We start from the raw sequence: 16,665 nt of genomic DNA on the forward strand, positions 1-16,665 counted from the left end.
TCGGCTGGAGAAGAAGGCTGGCATCCAGGTTTGGAGGTTGTGGCTTCTAGAGAGAGTGCTGGAATATGATCTCGAGCAGCAACCAAGGTCCTTCTATTTCTGTTTAGTGAGTAGCAGCACAAAATTGAGAAAAATATGTCAACCAGTAAGATGGTAGGTCAAAACTGCAAGTAAAATCAAGTGTTAAAATACTAATTTCTCATTTACTTTCACACATTAAAAATTATTGGTTTTGGAGAGGGGGCAACCTTTTTCTGTCTGATTTAAACAGTAAGTGAAGTGCTAAGAAATATTTGTTTAGAGTAGAATTTCATTCATAGAGGTTTTTTTTTTTTTTTTTTTTTTTTTTTTTAAAGTTTTTTTTTTGGGGGGGGGTGGAAGGGGTTTGGCATAATAGGGTGGAGAAGAAAAAGAACTAGGTTATATAAAAATTAGATTCAGTTAATTGTGCTCTCCTCAACTTTCAAGTTTGATCCAGTTTAGTATATTTAGTCTATTATTATTACAGGTATCTTATCAAAACCAGAGTTTCAGTTTTCATTTATATTGAAAAAAGATTTACTTTGGAGCTGTAGCAGTGTCTGCAAAATAAAAGCATATTTGGCACTTGCCTTATACAGTAGCCTTGCCGCAGATCGGGCTTAAACTAGTATGATTTTAAAATTAGGTAAAACAATAACCTTATTCTGATGTAGATTTTGAATGAAGTAGAAGGCAGAATTTTTCATTTAAATAGAATTTAGATAGAAATGTAGGTAAATGGTAATAAATGGAGATGCTAAAACAGAAATTTTTCCTTGTGAAAATGATGCCTCAATTATCAATCAACTAATGAATAGGCAAATTTGTACAGTCAAAAGTCGTTAATTCGGACACTCATAATCCGGAATGATCTATAATCCGGACCTCAAAGCTAAAAACTTTCTGCGCATGCGCCGCGTTGGCACATGCGCACAGGCGTTTTATGCGTGCGCGTAAGACCTTGACTACTGCGCACAAGTGCAGAATACGTTTTCGCCTGCGCGTTTAATGTATAACGGACGGTGTAAGCTAAAATTATCTAATTATCTATTTCAGTTAATGTTAATGATTGCATTGTTCCATAATCTTCGAATTGGATCCCACTTATTATTTTTTGCAGACTGTAAGAGCAATTTTATAAAAGTAAACTTGAACTTTCGATTATGTCAAATAGAATTTCCGATGCTGGAACTTCCAAAGGATCTACAAAACGAAAGTATGTTTCGATGTCCAACAAACAGAAAGTGGAATTGCTGCGAAAAATGGATAAAGACATGAAGAATGTGACAGAGAGGTTAGTGAAAACGAAAAAATTTCGATTGACAAGTTAGTCGGTATTCTCGGCACAGCAATTAACGGGACTTGAACAGCGGAACTTTGTAACTGAACAAGAAATTATGTCTCTTTATAGAATTAAAGAGAAAGTATTATCACATAAAACGAAGCAACTTAAACAACTTACATTGAAAGAAATGTTTAATAAAGTAAACAAATAAATATTAAGCTTTTTTTTTTTTTTGTAAATTTTGATACCCTTTAGATCGTAATTGTTCTTTATTTCATACATTACGGTTTCATATTTTTAATTTTAGAATTTCTGCATGCCCTCTTATGAGATTTAAACTGATGTTCTATAATCCGGAATCGCCGAAGTCCCGACGAGTTCGGATTAACAACTTTTGACTGTAATTTGTTTCTAAATCCAGAAAATATTGCTATCGTTAATGAAGAAAATGACAGAAAGTTTGTTGAGAAAGAATTTTGATTTTCAGTTTAGGGGGAATTCCAACATAGCATTTACAGGATTTGAACAATTGAGTTTTGTAACTGAACAAAAAATTATGCCTCTAAAAAATTAAAGAGAAAGTATTAGCATAATAAACAAAGCACATTGAACAACATAAATTAAAGGAAATTTTTAAAGGAAACAAATAAATATTGTGCTTTTCTTTTTACAAATGTTGACTCTGGTAAGATCATACATGCTTGATTATTTCATGTTTTTTATTTTTATAATTTCTATGTGTCATCTTACCAGATTTAAACTGATGATCTAATATCTTGAAAAAATCCCAAATCTGGAATTACTGAAGTCCCAACGAGTTAGGATTTTAGATTTTGTACTGTATTTTTAAAAATGGTTTTTGAAAGAAGATATTTATTTTATATTTAACATGAATGTGTATAGCTTTTTATTAATAATATATTTTTAGAAGTTTTAAACTTTATGGCAAAGTTAAATCACGGACAAAAGAAACTGAAGTGAAAATTAAAAAGAATGAACTTTGTTACTGATTTCTTTGAATATTTTATAAAATTCTTCCTATCTAATCTTGAGAATGATAATTTAATCATTCTCATGATTGCCAATTTTTAAAGGTCTAAGTTTTTTCTTCATTTCTTGTGTAAGGGAATTTAAAAAATAGCTCTACATTTTATATAACTGCATGTAAAACTTAATGTATCATTAAGTATTTTTTTCGTTTTCCAGCTAAAAAGTGAGAAAACAGAAACTGTGCGAAAACTGCGTTCTGAACTGGGGAGGTAAAATGAATTTAATATTCTTTTCAGAGTCGTAACTACTACTGGACAGTGTGGGGCCCTGAATGAGGAGGAAAAAATATATTGATTTTTGTATATGAGATTCTACTTTAAAAAATTGAAAAAATTAACATCTAATAATATTTATATTTTTACTTTTCTAACTAAAAAAATTGTGTAACTAAAAAAATTTATCCTCCTCATAGTTATTTAACCCTCTGGCTGATCATCCCGCAGTTTCCACGGGCAACTCAAATGTAACAAATTTTGCTCATCCCGCAATTTCCGCAGGCATAGAGTTTTTCTTCCTTTGTTGAGGAGCGCGTCCCGTTTTCCCTCTGTTTAACCATTGAAATAAATTATATACAGCATTATGAGTTTAGTTTACATTTTAGCTAACAGATATCGTTAGTTGTCCACTAAATTGCGACATTTGAAGGCACGTGATATTAGCGCTCAAACTTCACTTTTTGCCGCTTTTTTCTTACAGAAATGGCTGCTAGAAAACGTTCAGTGATTATCTTGATTATTTAATTAAATTATTGAATTATTAATTAGATTTATTGATTAGATTAATAATTAGATTGCTTATTAATTAGATTCATTGAATCTGGTACAAAGACTATGAAGTTGGACTTTGCCTTGACCCCTGTTTTGAAATCTGTCGTACTAAACTGCATTTCTAAGCTATTTTTCCCTCAGCACTTTACATTTTCTTAAATTTATACGTTTTACTTTTTTATATTATGCAATAAATATAAATTAACTGTAATTCGACTGAAATTTATTTTAAAAAAGATTTTTTTTGGTGATAACATCTGAAATTGGTTTTTCTGGCAATTTAGTTTTTCATGATAAAAATCTATATAAAAAATATTTTCTAGAAAGAAAAATTGCATTTTTCAATTCTCCAATATATATAGATTCAAAATATGGGGGAAAAAAAAAAAAAAAAAAAAAAAAAAAAAGAAGAAGAAGAAGAAGCGATTTTGGCCCGCAAATTGAGCAATCAGAGGGTTAATGCAAATTTTTAGTATTCCTAAACATAATATCAAAGTCTATGCAACTGAAATCATAGATCTGTTATTAGCATATGGAGTACTGGAGAATGCCTAGCTTATAAAATGGGAAGAAAATTTGGAGATTTTTGTGTTTGTCATTTCGGAGATTTTTTAGGCTTTAAGTAATTTAGAGTTTTTCACAGTAGGATTTAAAGAGAAAAAAAAAAAAAAAAAAAAGATGAATTATGCAGACATGTGATTAAAAAATCCAGAATCTTATTTTAGGGTAACTGTATTTTATCGAATGAAGGATACTTTATGAACTCAGTTTTATTGTTTCTAAGGTATAAACAATGTTCTTGATGCTTACCAAGTAATTTAACCCAAATTTCTTATGAAAGAAAATGAAAAAGACATCCAGAACAAAGCATTTGATTTTGTTCAAAAGTTTCTAGAGGATGTGACAGTAACACTTTTTATGTTTAGTTAGATATCCAAGTGAGCATGTTTGCTAGCATCAAACTATCAAAGACAGAAACAGCAACTTGAGAGTAATATGAATAAAGCTCTGAAAACCCTTTAATCATGGACCATGGACAATCACATTATCATCAATTAATCAAAAACTATGCATCAGTTTTTTATTTTGAGACATGTTAAACTCCACAAAACTAAATGGAAATTACAGGGCAAAATACCTTGTTATAATGGAAAGTAAGTTAAATTTTTCAGAGCATATCAGACACACTGCAAAATGAAGCTGTACTCAGAACACTCTAAATCTCACTTACAACACCTATATAAGACCAGTTCTTAAATATGGCAGTGGAAGTCTGGTTTCAGATGCACAGACCAAGTTGGAAGTCCTGGAGAAGGTTCAGAAAAAAGCTCTCCACTTGATCACAGAAGCGGTAGTGTCAATTCTGATCGCAGCTTTATAGTCCTGTACTTGAAACCCACCCATTGCTGCTGAGCTAAAGAAACAGGCAGTTTACTCAGTTGCTAGACTGAAAGCATCTCGGTGTGCAGATTGAATGCAAAATAGACAAGTGGGCATCCTCAGAACTCAAATTTCTCCAGTCGAGATTTATGAAGGCCTTTTGGATGATTTAAACCTCAATGTCGAAAATACTAATATGCTTGCAGACCCGCTGGAGACGTTTTAAATACCCTATAATCTAAAACTGGGTGAAAACAGAAAAAAAGACACACAAGTTATTTTAAAAACAAATGCTGTGTCACTATTGGGCAATAAATATCCTGAACCAGAATGGATATGTATATTTACAGGTGCCTGTAGAATGAATAGTGCTGCTGGTGCAGGTGTATATTGTAAACCTTTTCACAGTATATCCCAGTGGGTAAACATTTTTCAAACTTTGATGGAGAATTTTGTGCAGTCTTTTTGGCTATGTATAGTTTGGAATCTAGAATTGAGTTTTTTGACAAAAGCCGTCATTCATGTTGATTCTAAGTCAGACATAGAGGCAATAGCTCTCCAGCACCACTCTGAGCCTCCTCTTGTGCCAAAAATAAAACAAGATATCTGAGAACTAAATAGAAATGGTAAAGCAGTAGAATTTCAGTGGGTATCATCCCATATAGATATTGATAGTAATAAAAAAGCAGATATCTTGGCAAAGAGGAGTATGCATTATTTATTGAACAGTTCTATTCCTTTGGATTCCCTTCGAAGAAGTATTCGAGAGCATCTTATGTCAGCTTACAACACAGAATTATCAATTAAATTAAAGCGTAAACTGTGGGAAAATATCAAGAATGATTGAGTTGCAGGCCATGTAGAGAGGCTGTGGCTAATTTTAGACTGCTTGTAGGGCACAACTGCTTAGCTGAACGCCTCGGCAGAATAGGCATACTGACTGATAGCCAATTCTCTATTTGTAAAACAGACACTTTGAATTAGCACTCGCTCATCTGTCTGGTCTGTGACCCTAATTACAACATAGCAGTGATGATCTCCGGCTGTATTGGATGGGCAGGGCTTTTATGTCCTGAGCTAACAGTTGTTTTGCTTCTAATCACTGGGGATTTTTTTTAAGATTTTAATTGTGAAATTTTGATGTCTTAATATCTGTCTAAACTTCAAAATGAGGTTTTACAGCTGAGGATGGTGGTTCGGTAAAACCATCGAAACTAGTTCTGTGAAAATTTAGAAAATATAACGCTGATTTTTGTTGTTTGACTTCTGAATTAGTATATTGCATATGTTTCATATTATGCTGTACATGATATCAAATTTCAGATACCATACTCTTTTTGACTTAACAAGATCAAACAGGATTAAAAAATAACATATAATAGCACACATCAGTAAGCCATTTAATAGCATTTTTTTTTGTTCAATTAAAGCAAAGAAAACTACTTTAATTATTAAACTGGGAAAAAGGAGTGGTTAATTTTGGGAGAAACAATAAGCAAGGGCTCCCACACCTCTAATTATGACTCTGATTCTTTTGCTATGAAATTTTAATTTTTTAAAAATGATTTGCTGTAGATTTGCAATGGATTGTGCCAAGTTTTCAAGTAAAAATGTGTTAAGCATGTTATAATACAAAAGCAGAGAAACATAATAAAGCTCAATTCAAAAATATCTTTTTATTAGCACTTTTGTTGATTCTGTATATTTAAGTTCTACAAGAAAGCTTCCTTTTTGTCCATATATTTTTATTTGTATTCTATTTTAATGAAAGGCTGTTGTGTTTTTATTGTATTAATAGTTTACACTAAAATTAATTTTTTAATACTAATTGATTTTCTTTTTTACATGAAGTTTTGGCATATAGATTGAAAGTGTTGGCATATTTAATAATCTCTATTTCTTTTATAATGCTTAACTTTGCATAATTTCATTTAGACTTGAACTGAAAGTTGATATGTTGACTACTGAAGCTGAGAAATCCAAAGAGTATATTGAAAGTCTTAAAAGGTATCATTTAACTATACTCCTCTCGCCTTCCCCCTTTTTATTTTCTAAATGCATGTTGAGCATCAAAATTCTGGTAGTCAGTAATCCAACACAGTCTTTAATCAGGGATAAATTTCCATGAAAGCAATTTCATGTTTTTGAAGTTGCTGCAGGGTTTTATCACTATGTTTGAGGATGCTAACAGCTGTATCAATTGTTTTGTCACTATTAATTACTAGTAAGGCTTGTTAACATTCAACAGTAAACATAACTACAAAGAATATTATCTTCTTAAGTGCTTCTCATTGTGTAAAACTCAAAACAACAACAACAAAATAGTATCTTAACAAATAAGATAGAACTTCTGAAAATACTTCACATGGGTGAGTCTGTGCAAAATTAATATAATTTATGTGGCACTACCTCATCTGTAAATTATGAAATGAAGAAAAAGGCAGCTAATTTTGCTCAATTTTTTTTTCTGACAGTGATTCAAAGAAATATGTAAAAGGTAAATAATAAGTGAAGAAAAAAGGGATATCTAATGAAGTAATTTAGATTATTTCAAAATGTTTGCTGGACTACCTGAGAGACCGGTTAATCAATAAACCTCTTCCTTTAGCTATACATTTGACTGATTCAAATTATTGATACTACATATGAAGAAATAAATATCGGCTAAAGTTTTGAGATTATCTGACCAAACAAATTCATTAAAACTTCCATCAATAATTCCAGCAGTCAAAATTCCGTAATGACATTTAACATAACAAATTATATCACCTCCTTTGTGAACTTGGCACCTCATTTAAGTACCTATTTTAGCTATTTCTCCATTTTGTTGTGCCATTTTGCCAAATTCCGGCATATTTTAATGTTTTGAGTATCATGATAGGATTCCAGAGCTTTGAAAATATTTCCCTACGTGCTGTCCTGTAGAAGGCAGATTTTAATTTTTAATGATTTTCTCAAAATGCAACAGAAAAACAGGGAATCAGTAGCTACATTCTTCTTGACAAAAACAAATTAACTAATAGACAACTGGCTTTTTAAACTACAGCTCAACATGTATATTCAAATACCTGTTTAAGTCTTTTTGTTGAAAGTTTTAATGGAATAACATACTGATAAATAATTTTGGTTTCCCTTTGAGTAGCATTCTATACAAGAAACAATATACAGGGTGTACCGTAAATGTTGCAACAAACTTTTAGAGGAGCTAGGGCACATCATAAGGATTAAGAATTACATAGGAACCTATACCCTTAAATGTCAGGTTTAAGTGGTAGCAAAGGTAAAAGATGGGAAATGAAGCAAGAGTGATTAATTTGAAACATTTATTGGACATGAATACAAATGGTGTATAACAGCTTGAATGTATCAACAGATGCTTGAAGTTTTCACCATCAGACACCACACATGCCCGACACTGACGGATCATTTGAATCTTGGGTGCAACATGTGATTCCAACATAACATGTGATTTCACCAAATGTGAGGTGCAACATGTGATTCCAACATAATGGGGCCATTGCTTATTTTAGACTGGATATTCTTAGCCATTTGAACAGATCATTCCCGCAACGATGGACTGGGCGTGGTGAGGCCCGCGCTAAGCCTAATTGGCGCTGTCGAGCAAATGTCTAGCGAGCGCCTTTGTGCAGTGACGATATTAAAGAGAAACTGCTTATGGTTAACACTTAAAGTGAAGTATTATTAACACAACAATAAAAAAAAAAAATACTTTTTCTCTTTTAATTTTTCTAAATGTGAAAACATTTTGTGCTCAAACATATTTATTGAAGAATTATTATAAAAAATAACATTGCAAGCGAAGCAAAATAACATATTAAACGCATTGGATAACAAATATACTGCTTAACACTGTTTATTTTCTTACAATTAAAAAAAAAGAAGAAGAAGAAGAAATTACATAAGTTTGCATTGAATAAGTTGTTGTTCACAGCGTCGTTTACAACAAGGTTCGAACGGTAGGTAGGGCACAAAAAGTGCTCTGGTGTTGATGTCTAAAATTCTTTTCTGTCCACTTCTCTGTTATTGGCAACAATATAGAGTTTCAACCGGCGATGCTACATATCTTCCAAAAGTTTGCAAAAACTACAGTTCATGCACAAGATCTATACTAGTTATATTGCTTTCATTTTTATTATTTAATCCTTTCTGCAGTTTTTGGCATATATTGAGCTGATCTTGTACTATATATAAATAAAATTTAGCCTTTCAGGGTTTCAGAAACAAAAAATTCGAAAGAAATAATAATTTTTTGAATGTGTATAGAAATGATCGCAAAATTTACCCCTATCATGTCTGTACATTAATGAAACTCAAAACAATATGCCTCATTACCTTGGAGATAAAATTCAAAATGAAACAAGTAACATATTATGGGATAATATAAAACAAATTATTTTAAATAAGATCAAACAGACAGAGTATTTTTCTATTTTGCTTGATTGTACCGCTGATGCCAGCCATCAAGAGCAGATCTAAATTTATGTTAAAGATTTAGAGAAAAATAGTTGACATTAGTAATTTACGTGGGCAAAAATATGACAATGGTTCAAAAATGAGAGGAAAACATTTTTCGAGTAATTATGCTGAAATCGTTGTTCATCTGTATTAAAAATTTAACCTAAGTTTAACATAATATGTAACTGTGCTTACCTTTTGTTATGTAAAATAACAATAACAACAAGCAATGAGCAAAAGAAAATCACAAAAAAGATAACTGCTGCACAAATTGCTGCGATTGCAACAGTATACACAAAATAAGGATTAAGCAATTTATCGAACGTGTCTACGGTGCTGGCATCCACCCTTACATGCGCATCGACATCCCGTAATTTCACGTCCATTAAGACATAAGAGAACACCAGAGACGAACTTCTCTGCCCTGGTTATAACCTTTCGTTCAAATAAGACAGTGCACTAGGAGGAAAAGCACCCAGACCTGGCAAGCTCGAGGCTGTCTTAAAGCAGTTAAATGCCCCAACCCCTAGAGGAGATCCAAGGGCCACTAACCAATCGATTCAGCCGACAAACCAAGACTAAGCCGAGTCAACAAGAATACTCAGCAATGCAGATTCCGCGTCCCTGTTCTGGAGGGAAGGTAAAAACATCTGCCAAGGGTCCCAACCACGGGCAGCAGAACAAAGTCATTTAAACACTATCAGACAGACCGGGCCACCAATCCGGCCTATTAACCCTATGTCATGGTAAACAGACATTGGTTTCAGGCGGGAACCAAGGGAGAATATAAATATGCAGTTTTGAAGCTCCAGGCACCCCCTGAAAACCTCAAGCAGTCTAAAGACTCGCTGAACTTGCTGACTCCACAGACCCGGGGGGTGGGTGTTTCTCCCTGGACAACCATGAATATCTGACTATATAGCTCCACCACAAACAACGGAATGGACAAGTCAGTACCACATGGTACTGCCGAGCCTGAACTTGCCATCGCCAGCGATGACTCTTGTGATGTCCAGCGAGTCTTATGAAGACCGAATTTATACCCCTGTGGCCAAGACTACCTAAGTACAGATTATAACCAGTAGCATCCCAGGTTTTACCTGAATCAACTCCTGGGGGGCCGTTCAAATAAGGCAGTGCACCAGAAGGAAGAGGCATCCAGACCTGGCATGCATAAGGCACCCTTTACACGATTAAATCGCCCCAGCCTGTGGAGGACATCTGAGGAAGTACGCAGGAGGACTTAAATGTTTCACACAGAATGATCATAGTTAGAGATCGACCGTCCCCCAGTTTTGATCAACAGGAGCCCATCTCCCAACAGCAACCTTCGATATCTAATCATGTAATGCCCCCCCACAACAAAGGAGAAGACAAGAAAGTACCCGTCCGGTCCCAGCCGAACCTGAACCTACCACCAACTAAACAACGGTCCTGTCACTGTGAAGACAGTTTATTTACCCTAGAAGTCATACCTGTCTGGATATTGATCTATCCAGTACGCTGGGATTGGCAGTCCCAGTTGACCTCCAGGAGTCGTCATCCGAACATAGTTAGCCCAGGCGAATCTGGTTACCAGCGTGGCCATGAGGACGCTTATGTCGGATTAGGTCAGCGAGAGGCTAGAATTTTCCTGTTATGACAGGCAGCAAAATGTTCTGCTTGTTTTAATGACTGCCCGGCACCTTTATGACACAGCGGCGCATGGCCCTGCACCTATAGTCGGCACGGGCCTGAGCGTGGTGGACCAGTTCCCTGGCCCCCACGCTCACCGGATTTATCAAGCCTTGATCTCCTTTTGTGGGCAGCCATCAAAAGTGTCGTGTATTACGATCCTGTTGTGTCTGAAATGGATCTCATGACAAGACTGCCTGCACAGTTGCTACAGTCAAAGAAACTCCCCTGTTTGAACATGTCTGGCAATAAATGGTCCTTCAGTGTCAAGCATGTTGGTGCAAATTTCGAGCATCTGTTGTAACATTCAAGCTATCATACACCATTTGTATTCATGTCCAATTAATGTTTCAAATTAATTAATTTCAAATTAATGACTTGCTTCTTTTCCCATCTTCTACCTCTTACCCCTGACGTTTTCAGGCATTGGGTTCCTATGCAGTTCTTAATCCTTATGATGTGCCCTACCTTCCCTAGAAGTTTGTCACAACATTTACAGTACACCCTGTATATTCAATATCATAATTTTCTGTTAGGTCTTAGAGAGTCATTATATTATAAGCTGACTATATTATTTTTTCAAGTGAAGATTAATTTGGAGTAATTTTATTTTAATTTTCTGTGTGTCAGTGTTGCATCAAAACACATTTTTATATATTTTTACAGAAAAAATACTGAAATGGCTGAAAAAATTGCACTTTGTGACACTTATCAGCAGGAGCTTAGGGAAGCTGAAGATAAAATAAAAGTTTGTTCTGTCATTAACATTACTGAGTTCTTAAAATTTATTTGTTCTTTTATGTAGCTAAAGATAGTATATAATGATACTCACTCAATTCTTTTAGGCATTAGAAAATAAAATTGAAGCAGATAAAGATGCTTCTTTGATAGTGTCAAGTCGACAATCTGATTTGAAATTGCTTGTTGATTTACGAAAAGAAAATCAACTTTTGAAAGAAGAGCTTAGTAATTACAAGTAAGAATTTTTATATATGTAAAATTTATATAACTTTATGTACGTGATTTTTTATTCAGATGCAAATACAAATATATAATATAGTTATGATTTCATCTGGGAACATTGCATTATTGCATTAAGTATATTTATAATCAATGCAAGTGAATATTTCTGAAAGTTTCACTCATATTTATTTATTTCATTCCATTTTATGTTACATGAAAATATTAATTTTTCAATATTTATTATATGTATGCAGCTGTTTGAAATAGTAGTTTCATTTTCCAGCATTAATGCTGCTGATGTCTAAATGACTATATTGAATTTAAAATTTGCTATTTTTACCTTCTAATTTCAGTAAAAATGTTTAAGTAAACAAATTGAAATATGCATTTCTTTTGCTGTTTGAAAACTGATATGAGAAGAATTGAAGGGTGTATACTAATTTTTCTTATAAATACTTTACATAAGCATTTGCAGAAGTATAAAATAAATGATTTATATCTATAGAAATATTTTCTCAAGTATTATGTATTTTAGGGAGAATAATGTACCACTGATTCAAGAAAAATTGTGGAGCCTTGAAGAAAAATTGGTTCAAGCTGAAAAGAAAAGTATTGCACTAGCCAAAGTTCAAGTAGAGAATGAGCAGTTGAAAGAACGAATTAGACAATGGGAAGAGTTATTCGATGACAAATCAACAACTTACAAGTATGTTTGATACTCTATATTCTTTTCTATATTTGAACTTCATATCCTTGTTATAGAATTTAAATATCTATTCTTCTGTTTTTAAAATAATGCTTCCCTGAATTCTCATGTAATTGGATTTGCATTTGAGTTCCATATAAGATGTTGGACGTTCGTGATTGTAATATATTTGCTATAGGCGGATACTTAAAATCTGTCAAGTTGAAAGAGAGGCTAGTAGTAAAAGTATAAGATCTGTGCATACCTTTGTCTCAAGTGAAAGTTAGTGAGAGTTTGGGATAGAACATAGATATTTTTAACCTCTTCGTCATCCGTAACGCGTCTAGCATGAAGTTGTTGGCTTTAGTTTTCCTTATGCAAATTTTAATCAGAGGTCAATCGGTGGTAAGCTAACGTGGTCGCTGATGACGTCAAGATCGGCGGGTTGGCCGAGTATTATATATATGTACGCTGGTATTGGCGAATGTCTTGGTATTATGAGTTAGCATTATGCTAGTTTTCTTTTGCTCAAATGGTTTTTAAATGTAAAGGCTACAGGGTTAGCTTCTTTTATTTACGGAATAAAGCATGAATTTTATTAGATTAGTCTTAGCTTTATTTAAGGGAATAATAATAATAATCTAGTGTACGTGCCCCACCTTTATTTGGTACTACACAGACTGGACCCAGGCTGAAAACCCCCATATCAGGCAAGGGGAGGATCACAGTCAACTTTTTCCCCGAGGAGATCGTAGGTTAACTTTTTCTACGACTCCGGGGCCCCAACCCGGAGTGGCACACTTTTTAGGTTTTCCTCTATGTCCACGGGTACGCCTGGGCGCGCGGGGTCCCCACTCCCGGTTCTCAGGTTTCGCCATGGATGGGTAAAAATATTGACCTGACAGTTTGACCGGTCGTTAATTGCTCCCGCCAGTACTACATGGGCAGTCCACCGGCTGAGGGTTTAACATGGAATACTGGTGATGACCACGGACTGGCCGTGGCACGCACCGCTACCAATACCATGGGTTTACACGGAATACAGGTCCAGAGGCAAGCCTCGCCCGCTACCGATACCACCAGCACGGTGACCTATAGCCTTTCCCCCTTTGGTCCAGCCATACAGACGGCCTTCCCTTGGGGTTCTGGAACCGCCAGGTTTGTAATTATTTACCTTTAGGATGCTCTGTCAAGATATAAATCTAGCCAGAAACACCCCCAGCGGGTTATTTAAGGAAAGCAAAATATGATTTACCTTTATCTCCACTGCCAACAGGATTATGGGCCCAGCGCCAACAGCTAATCGGTCATCCAGTTCAACTCAGCATTGAAGGAATGTAGGTGAAGAGGGCCATTATCCACGAAAAGAAGCTAAACTGTCTTAGAAGTATGTTCAAGTTGTTGTGCTCACACTTAATTGAAGATGTCATTACTACCTGAAGGTTTTGAGCTGTTAAACCATGACAACTGGGATCGATGGAAAGTCGATATGAAAATGCTGTTACTGGATAAAAATTGCTGGAGCTTCATAGATGACAAAGAAGAAGAATTAGATAAAAGTGCAACAAGGCGTGAAAAGCAGGAATTTACACTGAGAGAGAATAGAGCCTTCACTACATTATATTATGAAATTAAAACCGAGTTCAGGCCGCTGATACAAGAATGTTCAAGTGGTAAAGAAGCATGGGAAGTTCTACAGAAGCAATTCGAACTCAAAACAAGAGCAAGGATAATTCAGTTACTGGGTGAATTTTTTAGTATTATATATATGCCAAATAAAGAAATAGGATTATTCATCACGAGGATAAGAATGACTGCAAAGAAGTTGGCTAAAGCTGGTCACAACTTGGCAGATCGTTTTAAAGGATTTCAGGCAGTAAAGAGATTAACCCAGGAATACTCCGGCATTGTACAGTTGATCTATAGGTGGAAGGACGAAGATTTTACGCTGGAAGGAATTGCTGAAGAACTGGTAAGGGAAGAAAGCCGACTTCGCCAGGTAAATGCCGATTTAGAAGACAGCAAGGTAAGCGTGTTTAATACTATTAGTTCAAATGCAAGGAATGATAGAGTTGAAAATAAAACTAAATCTTGTAGGGTTTATATTTATTTTAACTAACATTTATTTTAAGTTTAAACTATCTTTCCTGTCAAGCCTTACTTTCCCCTGGAACTGCCAATGCCAGAATATGTAAATTTTAGTAGAACGCGCAAGGATTCAAATTATCAGCGGAAGTATTATGATTTAAATAAAAGGGAAACGAGTTCGGTGTGTGATATTCTTACTTCACGAGCGCGGAGGTAGTTAGCGAGAAATTGAAGAACCCCGCGTTTCGGCCTATGTGCTTGGCGGGAAGTAGTGTTAATCGTTCAAGTGAGCTTCAAGTCTGCTGAATTAGCAGCGGTATTGTAAAACGTGGTGAGTTAGTTATTTTAGAGAGCCTCGTAGTTAGAGTATTGTCTTTAGTTTCTTTTCAGGTTATTATTTTTATTTGACCGCCGAGTTGGCGCAGTCTGTGAGCGTCAAGAGCACGCAATTGTAATTTATTACGTTGAATAAAAAGGGACTTAAACCCTTCACAAGACTGTGTTTTATCCTGTTTGGTTGCGTGCAAGTTGGAGGCGCGCAACGTTACATTGGCGCCCGAACACTTATCGAACTGAAATGGCCGAAAATTGGATGGAAGCCGCTGGACAACACCAAGAAATGACAACTCAGTTGGAAGGATTTGGATACCTGGTCCAGACTTTGAGAGCGTCGATCAAGCCAAACGTCCATTTCGACGGAAAAAATTCGGTGGCGGTATTTCTAGAAGGTCTAGAAAACCACTTTCAGCTCTACCCTGTTCCTGAAAGACAAAAAGTTGCCATCACCACATCAGCACTAAGAGGACAGGCCGCGCTATGGTGGAAAAATATAGGCAAATTTTTATTAGAGGAATTTGGAAGCCAGACATATACATTTGAAAATTTCAAAAAATCGTTAGTAAAGGCCTTCCCCATAGTGAAAGATCGCGCACGGCTGGAAGCCGAACTATATAGTTTCTATCAACGGAATATAGCAGAATTGACGGACTTTATTCTACGAAAAATCAAGCTAACAGATATGCTGTATGGAAAGAAACCCGATGCGGAGATTATTGAAATAATATTACCAAGATTGTTACCCGCTGTTCAAGACTACTTTGAAATTAGAAACCCAAGCACATTGCAGGAACTCTTCGAATTGGCGGTGAAGTTTCAAAATCGCAGAATAGCGGAAAAAGCGAGAGGGGAAACATATTCTCAAAGTACCCGAAGGAAATCTTCAAATGAGGAAACCAGAAATGGAAGTCGCTCTTATGGGGGAAAGAGCTATCAAGCTAACGCATCGAACCTCGAAGGTCAAGGCCCAAAAAGGAAATTCGAAAACAAATGTCCGCGTACCCAGAAGGCAGAAGTTGAAAGGAAAGCTTTAAACGAGTAGAGGGGCCTGTGAAAGCGAGGGTCCAGACCCCGGAAGTTTTAAAAAAACCCTCAAATAGACATTTAAATACGGTCATCGTAAAAAACTCACAGCTACCAATTATACAAGTCCTGGTTGGCGATGTACCAGTAGAAGCCCTCATCGATACAGGAGCAGAAGGAAATTTCATGAGTGAAAATTTCTTCAAAAAGAATTTTTATAGGGTACGACTATTTAAAATCAAAAATACGGAAATTATAGCGGCGCAAGGAAAAACATGTCACTGCATCGGGAAATTATCATTAAACTTACAGGTAAAAGAGGAAAGTCTCAAAGTATTAATTTTTGTAGTGAAAGACCTGCAAAATTCTCTTATTTTTAGGTATGGAGTTTTTAAGGGCCGCGAGGGCCAAATTAAATTTTCAAGATAGTTCCGTGGTGTTGGAGATGGACCAGAGGGTGGTGGAACCTGTGGAGACACCGCAAGTGGACCTTAGCCATCTGAATGACCATGAAAGGAAAGCAATACAGCAAGTGGTGAGTAATTTTTCTCATTTATTTTCAGAAAAACCAGGAAACTGCCAAATAGTCACGCACAAAATTCAATTAAATGCCGAAAAACCTAGTAGGACTAAACCTTCTCGGTATGACAAACAAAAAGACGTAATCATCGAAGAACATATTCAGGAGATGTTAAAGAATAAAATAATAACGCCCATAAATAGTGAGTACGCGAGTCCAGTCGTACTATGTAGGAAAAAGAACGAGTTTCCTCCTTCGGATAAAAGGGCTTGGAGGTTTGCTGTTGATTACAGAAAACTAAATAGTATTACCAAATTTCCAGTTTACCCTTTGCCGGTTATAGACGAGATCATTAGACAGATCAAATTGACAAGATATATGTCTACTTTGGACTTAA

General features: G+C 35.3%; 1 protein-coding gene across 3 annotated transcripts in view; it reads left to right on the forward strand.

Annotated features, from left to right (window-relative positions):
• LOC118195371 (mitotic spindle assembly checkpoint protein MAD1-like) overlaps window positions 1-16,665 on the forward strand; it is a 126,349-nt gene that overhangs the window by 39,377 nt on the left and 70,307 nt on the right. For all 3 annotated transcript variants that reach the window (XM_085820492.1, XM_085820491.1, XM_085820493.1), the window contains 5 exons: window positions 2,513-2,565; window positions 6,439-6,510; window positions 11,320-11,401; window positions 11,499-11,629; window positions 12,152-12,322. In XM_085820492.1, coding sequence (XP_085676618.1) covers window positions 2,513-2,565; window positions 6,439-6,510; window positions 11,320-11,401; window positions 11,499-11,629; window positions 12,152-12,322 — 509 coding nt within the window. The remainder of the gene's footprint in view (window positions 1-2,512; window positions 2,566-6,438; window positions 6,511-11,319; window positions 11,402-11,498; window positions 11,630-12,151; window positions 12,323-16,665) is intronic.

This window comes from Stegodyphus dumicola, chromosome 7, assembly GCF_044657685.1.
Source record: "Stegodyphus dumicola isolate Sdum_Otavi_A_Nest chromosome 7, ASM4465768v1".
In the NCBI taxonomy this organism is placed as follows: Eukaryota; Metazoa; Arthropoda; class Arachnida; order Araneae; family Eresidae; genus Stegodyphus; species Stegodyphus dumicola.